The sequence below is a fragment of the Lynx rufus genome, unplaced genomic scaffold (genome assembly GCF_022079265.1).
Source record: "Lynx rufus isolate CCGP_SWC_20201006 ecotype Redwood Valley unplaced genomic scaffold, mLynRuf1.p SCAF_4, whole genome shotgun sequence".
Taxonomy (NCBI): domain Eukaryota; kingdom Metazoa; phylum Chordata; class Mammalia; order Carnivora; family Felidae; genus Lynx; species Lynx rufus.
In genome coordinates this window covers 21,099,192-21,108,844 of record NW_025814856.1, presented here as the reverse complement: position 1 = coordinate 21,108,844, position 9,653 = coordinate 21,099,192, and the positions used below count along the sequence as shown (strand labels likewise).

General features: G+C 50.5%; 1 protein-coding gene across 1 annotated transcript in view; it reads left to right on the top strand.

Annotated features, from left to right (window-relative positions):
- The first annotated feature begins 9,017 nt into the window (after positions 1-9,017).
- Positions 9,018-9,653, top strand: part of RFT1 (RFT1 homolog) — a 36,039-nt gene continuing 35,403 nt past the window's right edge. The window contains exon 1 of the mRNA XM_047097233.1: positions 9,018-9,104. Coding sequence (XP_046953189.1) covers positions 9,042-9,104 — 63 coding nt within the window. The 5' untranslated portion in view covers positions 9,018-9,041. The remainder of the gene's footprint in view (positions 9,105-9,653) is intronic.

Below are 9,653 nucleotides of genomic sequence, written 5' to 3'. Positions count from 1 at the left end.
AAAGCCAGGATGGAGACCAGAGAGCCACAGAGGCCGGAGGGCTTCCTGGGGTGGTCTTTCTGCCCAAGCTGGGGCCCCAACTCTGAAATCTCTTTTGGGTAACTCTGAACTCAGGGCACCTGCTTCCCAGAGAGGCAACTGTGCCGGGGGGAACTTGCACCCCTCTTTGCTTTTTCCATCTGACCTGGGGGTGTCCCTAACTCCTTACCAACCTCTCTTTTCTCTAAGGGAGTCAAGCCTTTAGAGATCATCTTGTCCCTCACAGTTTTCAGATGACAAAATAAAGAACATGAGTTATATTTAGTGAACATTTCCTCTGCCCCAACCTGTGTAAAGGCCTTTACATGCATCATTTCATTTCAGCCTTATAACCACCTTGAGAGATTGTGCTAGTATTCTCCTGTTTCACAGATAAGAAAACTGAGGCTCAGGGAGGCCAAGAAACATGCATAACGCACACAGCATTGGGGACAGAGCAGGGTCCTTCTGTCTTCTTATGGCTCAGGCCTCAGCAGCCCCGCTGTCGCCAGCACCTACCCTGCAGAGCTGCCTAGAGATGACCAGGAGTTATGTGGCTGGCCATGGCTGGGTAGTAGTAGGTTTAAATCAAGAATCCCTAAGGGAGCATACTCAGGGGGTACCTGCCACTCCGGTCAGCTTCTGGCTGCATGGTACTGATCACACCGGTGTCAGGTGTGGCAGGGCAGCCAATGGGCAGGGGAGGCCCTGGAAGGGTGCATTGCACAAACAGAGCCCTGAAACCCAAGGCCCTTGTCAAGTCTGTGCCTCCTCCCCTTTTTGGAGCGGTGTCCCTTCCTTCACACACATGCTCCAATGCAATACTCCTGGGAGGCAGAGCAGGGCAAGCTTTCATGCCCCAAGCGGAGTCCCTAAGTTATGTCAGCACAGAGCAGGTGCTCAGTAACCACTGGCTAAAATAAAAAGAACTTTAAAATTGGCAAAGGATTTGAACAGACACGTCTCAAAAAAAAAAAAAAAAAGACACGCAAATGGTCAATAAGCACATGAAACGATGCTCAACATCATTAGTCATTAGGGAAATGCAAATCAAAACAACAAGTTACCGCTTGACACCCACTAGCATGCCTATGATCAGAACATGGACAACAGTAAGCAATGGTGAGGGTGTGGAGAAATTGGAGCCCTCCCATGCTACTGGTGGGGATGTAAAATAGTGCAAGCCACTGTGCCAAACAGGTTAACATAGGGTTGGCACAACCCCACACCTATGTACCCACCCGAGAATTGAAAACAGGTATCCACACAAAAATCTTTATACAAATGTTCAAAGCAGCAGTATCCATGATAGCCAGAAAGTGAAAACAACGCAATAGCCATTCAGCAGTTGAGCAGATAAACAAAATGTGGTCTACCCATACAATGGAGTATTTATTATTCAACCAATAAAAAGGAAGGATGTCCTGACACATTGCACAACACGGATGATTCTCACAAACATTATGTTAAGTGAAAGAATCCAGATGTAAAAGACTGCATTCTGTATGATTCCATTTATATGAATTATCCAGAGTAGGCAAATCCAAAGTGATACAAAGTAGATTCTTGGCATGCAGGAGCTGCGAAGAAGTGGGGAAGGGGAATGTCTGCTAGTGAGTCTGGGGTTCCTTTTTGGAGTGATGGAAATGCTCTGGATGAGATCAGAGGCAACAGTTGTACAACTGTGTGAATACACTAACACCCCCTAGATTGCACATTTTAGAAAGGGTGAATTTTCTGTCACAGAATTATGAAAATAAATATTTAAAAATGTTTAAATAAGGCTAACCAAAAAAAAAAAAAAAAAGTAAAAAAAATCTCTATGGGGGTGGGGGATGGAGGTCCAGAAAGATTCAATGCTTTGTCAAGGTCACAGGGAGAAATGATGTCAGCCCCGTCGTAGCAAATCCGGTGAAAATGTCACTGATGGCTCCTGTTGATGAGGCATGCTCATTCCATGTGCCTGGTGGTGTGGCGGCCTCTCCATGCATGACCTCATTCAGTTCTCACTGTAACCCACGGGGCAGGGGCTATTATTACCCGCATTATACAGATGAGGAAGGGAGGCTCAGAGAAGTGAGATGAGTTGCCCCAAAGGCATTTGACCTCAGATCAGCCCACCTCCAAAAGGTAGGGACAATGATTTGGAGAGACCCTTTTGTGTGTTGCTGTTTGTTTTGTTTTGTAACATGGCCAGCCAGCCGACTGCAGGAAGAAAGACAGGAATGCAAGTTGGTGCTTGGTGCTGCAGCAGCTAACGGGCTGGTGGGGCCCAGGGAGGGCCTGCCTTGCTTCCCAGCTCCACCACTGGTCCTCAGTCCGGGATCCTGGCCTTGTTCAGGGGCAGGTGCTTCACAGCAGGCCTTCAGGCCTTCAAGAAACTAGCACAGTGGAGTCTGGGACAACTCTCTATGCTGGGCTGCTGTTCTAAAGAGCAGGACACACAGCATTGCTCAGGCTAGGGGCCTCTCGCTGGCTCCAGCCCAAATTCTTTGGGGTTTTGGATAAACAAGGGCTGCTCCATTTCACCTCTGTGTGACCTTTGTACGTGTGTAGCCATGGGTCCCAAGAGCCAGGCCCCAGGGACAGCGCCTTCCTATTTAGCCCATGAGTAGCTCTGGGTGTCTGTGCCACATCCAGACCAGCTAAACACCAGGGCATCTCCTCCCCAGGAACTTCACGAATTGCTTAGCAGCTGCTTGGAGGAAATGGTAAGGGGTGGGCCTCTGGGGTCCCACAGCCTGGGCTTAGCCTTGGCTCTGCTACCTGGTGGCTGAGTAACCCTAAGCAAATCATTTTACCCTCCTGAGCCTCCGCTTCTTCCTCTGTAAAATGGGGATAATAACAACTGAGATTATTATATAACTATTGTAAGCCCACCTCATAAGATTGATGAGAGGATGAATTAAAGTGATGCATGGCAAGTGGGGGCCTGACTCTACAACATTAACCATTACTACACTCACAGGGTCTAAGGACCCAGAATCAGCCTGAAGGCTGACTCCCAGAGCAGCACGCGTATTTGTCTACCTGCATGCATCCACACCTTCAGATCCTCACACGGTGCCTACACTGCACGTGACCATATTCATATGCACATGTGAACTCGCAAGCATGTAGCCATCACGTGCATGTCCACATGCGTCCTTACACAGACTCGTATCTGAAGGCAGACCCTGGCAAATCACCTGCTCACACATGCACGTGCACACTCGCCTTCCCCGCATGCATATGGACACATGTACCTGAACTTGTATTCTTTCACACATATGTGTCCACACCCTTGAACTTGTTCTTCACGGAGCCCTCAGTCCAGCACTAGGCCCCAGACCAGTCATAGAAGTCTGCACTCCAGGGCGGTCAGAGTCTATTCCTAAATCCCCCAAAGGGCTCTGCCAGTTGCCTCCTATGAGCCCTCACTGCTACTGCTCTCTGGGCTCAGCACATCCCTCTGTTTGACCAAGCCCTCTTGCCCTTTCAGGCACAGCTCAAAAACAGCCCCCGCCAGAAAGCTTCCCTGATGTCCCAGCCAGAAAGATCTGACCCCTCCCCCTGAATTCTCCCGGCCCGTTTTTTCCACCTCAGTGGGCCTCGTATCACTCTTGTGTTTTCCTGGAGAGGGACACTGGGGTTCTGAGAGGACAGTGGTTATGGCTCATTCACCCTCATACCCCCTCCCAACGAACAGCACAGGGGAGGCGGTGACTCTTAAATAGAGGCTGTTTTGAAGTGAACCACACTGAGCATGTCAGGTTACCCTCTTATCTCTGCACAAGTCAATGACCAGAGGAGCCAGCAAAACCAGGGACCTGGGGCTGCTCACCCTCAACCCATGGGCAAACCCTGGGCCCCCAGTGCTGCACTGTACACCCTTTCTGGCCTGGAATTTCTCCAAGACCGTCACCTAGGCACTGCCTCCAGCCCCTGCTGCCCTGCCCACTGACCCAGAGCTGAATCCTGACAGCAAACCCCTGCAGCCTGGACAAGCCTGGGGGCAGATCTCAGGACTTACTTTGCCTGCTTTAAGCAGACAGACTCTCTCAGCTCATCGAAGGAGATTTGCCAGGGTGCCTGAAGAACTGCCCTTAAGCAGTGCTCCTCGGAGCCTGGTGCACTGTATCAGAACCATCTAGGGTGCTGGTTCATGCATATATTTCCAGGCCCACCCCAGCCTTCTTGAATCAGAACTGCTGAGGAATCAGCATTATCAATAAACACTCTAGTTTAGTCCTGGTTTGGAGTCTGAGAGCCATACTGCCAGGGTCAAATTCCAGCACCACCATTTACTAGCCCTTCAGCAAGTCCCTTAATTTCACTGAGCCTCAGTTTCCTGGTCTGTAAAATGGGGATAATAATGGTGCCTACTTCGTGGGGCTGCTGTGGGAGTAAAATGAGATCATGAAAGCGAAGTGCCCGGCACAGTGCCGGCATGGGGTCAACAAATATGGACTATTAGTCGCACAGCCACGTTCTCATGTCCGGGACTTCTGAATGAGGGGCAGAGCCTTGAGGTTTTCCTGTGGGGAGGGGCCCTGGGGGAGGTCCTCCGGGCAAGCAAGAAACCTTGGTAGAGCAGGGCCCTCACCCAAGACACCTGCCACCTAGCGGCTGGTGTATGGGACCGTGCCCAGCTCTGTCTCCACTCTGCAGAGGCCAGGGGCACCACTTGCCCTAGCTTCCCCCCTGCCTCGCCACCGCCTGGCAGCCCCCCTCCCTGCCTGCTGCCTGGGGAGCCTAGCTGGCTTGGCGTCAGCCCTGGCACTCCCTCTAGCTTTGTAATAAAATAGGCTGTTTGGGTCAGCTTTCCTTGGCAGGGAGGCCACCTGGCACAGAGGGCAGGATGGAGGCGGGAAAGCCTGGGGAAACAGATCCTTCAGTGACCACCGATTATAGTCTGGTGTTCTCACTGGTTCCTCAAACTAGGTGACCCCTGAGAAAGAACCCTTCTTGTCTTCCTGCTTTTCCTGGAGTTTCATCATTCATTTATCCATGCATTCACTCATTCAATAGCAAAATGTCTAATGCGTGTCAGGCACTGAGGCTTGACGGTGATCACCAGGATTGGCAAACTTTTTCTGTAAAAGGCCAGATAGCAAATATTTTCAGCTTTTTGGGTCACACTCGTCTGCTCTTGTAGCAAGACAGTAGCTGTAGATAGTATGCAGACAAATGGGTAGATGTGGCTATGTTCCAGTAACACTTTATTTGCGGACACTGGAATTTGAATTTCGTATCATTTTCATGTGTCATAAAATATTCTTCTTTTGATTTTTTTCCCCCAACAGTTTGAACGTGTAAAAATGATTTTTAGTTCACAGGCTGGATAAAACAGGCAACAGCCAGCAGATAGCCGTTCACCATCGTGAGCTTAGCCCTCCACACAAAAACCATGGGGTATGCCATGCCCTGTTGGTGCCAATGCTGTTAGGAGAGGAAAGGCCTTTGGAGAGGCTCAGCACGGAGGTGAGGGAAGCCTCCAAGCCCACTGCCGCTCAACCACTGCAGCCCTCCCAGAGTCCATCCCTCAATGCCACATAAGTTCCTTGTGGTTTAGATATGCAGACTCTTAGGTCTCCTTTGGGACTTGCAGCTTTTTTATTTTTTTTTCAAGTTTATTCATTTATTTTTGAGAGACAGAAAGCACAAGTGGGGGAGGGGCAGAGAGAAAGAGGAAGACACAGAACCTGAAGCAGAGTCTCTGAAGCAGGCTCCAGGCTCTGAGCTGTCAGCACAGAGCCCAACGCAGGGCCCGAACTCACAAATCATGAGATCATGACCTGAGCTGAAGTCAGATGCTCAACCGACTGAGCCACCCAGGTGCCCCTGAGACCAGAAGTTTTTGAGGGCAGGAACATCTTCAAGCATTCAGTCAGAAAGCATCTGGGTTCAAATAGCAGCTTGACTGCTCCCTAGCTGAATGACCTCGGGTGAGTCACTAACGTCTCTGTGCTCCATTGTCCTCCATTGTAATACCCACCCCATGAGTTGTGGAGGGGATAAAGGAGTTGAAACACGCATGTACAGTGCACACGCGAGTGCCTGACATGGAGCCAGTGGTCAGTGCTCATTGACACTGAGCACAGTCCTTTCCCCCACCCACCCCAGCACCCAGTATGGCTCTGGGCACAAAGTGTGTGCTCATTCTCTCCTCACTAAGTCCTGACTTCCAGAATGAGAGAAAAGTCCCCCAACTCCATGCCCAGGATCCCCTCAGGGATCTGTATCCTGGACTCCCATGAGGCTTTGCCCTCCGGACTTCACTTGGAGCATTTCCCTTTTGGCTTCTTTGCCCCCAGCGAAATGATCTCCTTGTCCCTCCTAGACCAGCCCAGCAGGTTGCCCAGGGTTAGGAGTATGTGGACATGAAGAGCTCCTGGTTGGTTCTGCTTCAGGGATGAGCTATGGAGGAGGTGGCTGCTTGGCTGGGAATAAAGGGAGTGGGAGCCTACCTTGCCTGCCAGCCCAAGCTCCATGGCGGTGGACAGCCTGCCCAGGTCAAGCCCTTGGGCATCTCAGCCATTGGGCCAGATACCCCAGCCTCCTAGCATTTTTTCCCCTCCTCTCTAGGTACACTCCTCTCCCACGTGTTGATTTACTCTGCCTTCCAGAACAGCATCCTCTCTCCCCCTCCAAAAACCTCTATTACCTTATTTATTTCATTTTTTTCATAGCACTTATCACTATGTGAAATTTTATTTTTATTTATTTTTTAAATGTCTATTTATTTTGAGAGAAAGAGACTGAAAGCAGGGGAGTAACATAGAAAGAGGAGAGAATCCCAAGCAGGCTCTGCACTGAGCCCCATGTAGGGCCCAAACTCACAAACCTTGAGATCATGACCTGAGCCGAAGTCAAGAGTCAGACGCTTAACCAACTAAGCCACTCAGGCACCCTGAATTTTTATTATTAGGATTTTTTCGGTATCCCTTCCACTAGAATTTAAGTTCCTTAAGGGCTAGACTTTTGTCTGTTTTGTGATTACCTTCGCAGAAGAGATGGATAGATAATCTCTCTTATTCAATAGGCGAGCATGCTGGGGCACCTGGGTGGCTCAGTTGGTTAAGGGTCTGACTTTAGCTCAGGTCATGACCTCACGGTTCATGAGTTCAAGCCCCGTGTCAGTCTCTGTGCTGACAGCTCAGAGCCTGGAGCCTGCTTTGGATTCCATGTCTCCCTCTCTCTGCCCCTCCCCTGCTCATTCTCTGTCTCTCTCTGTGTCTGTCTCTCTCTCAAAAGTAAATAAACATTAGAAATTAAAAAAAAATTGGTGAGCATACTGAAGTCACCAGGTTAGTGAGTAGCAGAATGAAGATTCAGGGCCAGGTCTGTCTCATAGTCAAATACATTCTGAACCTCTACCATAAGACAGAGCTTGATGAACCTAACAAGATGGAGTGGGGGAAGAGAAGGCATAGGCCTTGAGTCCCATAGTCTGCTTCCAGCAGCAATAGCAGCTATAACAGGGCAGGAGGCATTTATGGAACTCCTAGGAGCCTTCTCCAGCACTGCTGCAGGAGGCAAAGTCAGGTGGGCGTCACTCTTGCCTTCTTGAATTCAGCTCATGGGCTGTTTAGACAGAGACACACGTTCTAGCCTCTTCACTGCAAAGCAGACTGCGCTAGAAGCTATAAAGTTCACAAAGTGCTTTCCAGGTGCTGTCGTAGTCTGCTTAGACTGCTATCACAAAATAACATGGACTAGGTGGCTTTAACAACAGGAATTTATTTATTGCAGTTCTGGAGGCTGGAAAGTCCAGGATAAAGTGCTGGCTGGTTTGTCGATGGCTGCCTTCTTGCTGTATCCTCACATGGCAGAGAGACAGCATTCCTATTCCTCTCTCTCTTGTCTCTTCTTAAAAGGGCACTAACCCTACTCATGAGGGTACCCCATCCATGACCTAATTACCTCCCAAACGCCCCACCTCCAAATACCATCACGTTGGGAATCAGGGCTTAAACAGATGAATTTGGGGAGGGCAACAACATCCAGTCCACAGCAGGTGCTGACTGTATTACTCGGGAAATCCTGGACAATGGGGTCTTGGAGAGTGGTTGCAGGGAGAATGCCATCAGAGAAGGTGCCTTGGGCAGAGGGCAACAGGAATAAAGGCCAATGAGAGAGGGCCTGTTTGAGGAATGGTAAGGGCTCCGATGGCTAGGCCTGGAGAGTGCTGGGGAATGGCGGTGATGGTCTGAAAGGTGGTTCAGAAGGTAGGCTGGGGTCAAATCACGGAAAGCCTAAAAGAGACTGGGAAAGTGCCCTCCCTAGGGATGCACAGTAGATAATAAGAACAAGGACAGAGCAGCTGATGCTGTGTGTTGGGTGCTTTACGTTTTACAAAGCAATTCCCAGCCATTCCTCTGCTCTGTCCTCACAGCTGGAACATGCGAGCAAACGCTGCAAGTTTAGGATCAGGAGCCCAGGGTCCGCTCCACTGAGGCAAAAGTTGTGCAGTCTTGAACAAGTCGTCTTACATCTCCACTGTCTCCCCTTACTCCTCTGACAACAGGACCCAATTCTCAGAAGTTTAGGAAGGATTACACAAGAGCACACACGTGAAAAAATGCTGCACTTAACTTCTGGTCCTCAGTCCTTTCTTTGTAAAACAGGGACAATTCCTGTCCTGCCTCATTTAGGGGGCTGTGGCGCAACTTTGTAATCAAGGCCAAAAGGGAAGAATCTTATTAACAAGGCCGGAGAAATCAGTGTTTCTTGGTTAGCAGGCTGAGAGCCTCAGGGAAGAGGCTTTGGGCTACTTTAACAGCTTCTCCTAACTTATTTGGGACGGGGAGGGATAGGCACAGAAAACGCCTGTGCTCACACAAAAGGGAAAAGAGATGCGGCGCAGGAACACTGACGTCACTCAAGCCACTCACTTAAAGGGCCAGAACGTTTCTTGCTTCGTCCCCGCCGCCCCCAAATCACCAATCAGAGAGCGAGCCGCCCCATGACGCTATCTCCCCGCGACTAGGCCGGCTGGCGGCGGCGGCGTTTCCTGGTGACCGAGGCGGGGCGCAGAGGAGATGGGCAGCCGAGAGGTGCTGGGCCAGGCGGCCCGGCTGGCCTCCTCCGGTCTGCTCCTGCAGGTATTCTGCCCCGCCGGCCGCAGACCAACCAGCAGTCCGGAGGCGCGGGGAGGCGGTCCTGGGGCCCTTGAGAGCGCGCTTCGGGGCACACCCAGTCCCGGCGTGGACCCCCACTACTGAGGGTTCAACAGGAGACGGTGGCGGCGGAGAACCGGCACCTGGGCAGGAGTTCAGAGGCCTGGCTGGGAGACTGCAAACAAGTCGTTTTCCTTCTGAGCGTTGTATTTCCCATATGGTAGTAGGACAGGGTTAGGTCAGGTGGCAGGGGCGCCTTTGGTGCTCTAGAATTGGATATTTTTAAGGCAAGGAGTTCACTCTCTCCTTCCCCCACCACTGACCCTCAAACATCTTCAAGCTCTCTGACTCTGAGTTCATAGAGACAGTATGGCATAGCTAAGAAAAAGATACCTGGGCTTAGACAGCCCTAGATTGGAAACCTGGTTCTACTACGTGCTTTCTGCATGAACCAAGACAAAGGATTTCTTTTGCTAAGCCTCAGCTCCTCATCGGGAAAATTGGGGTAATAATAGTACCTAGCTCATAACGTTT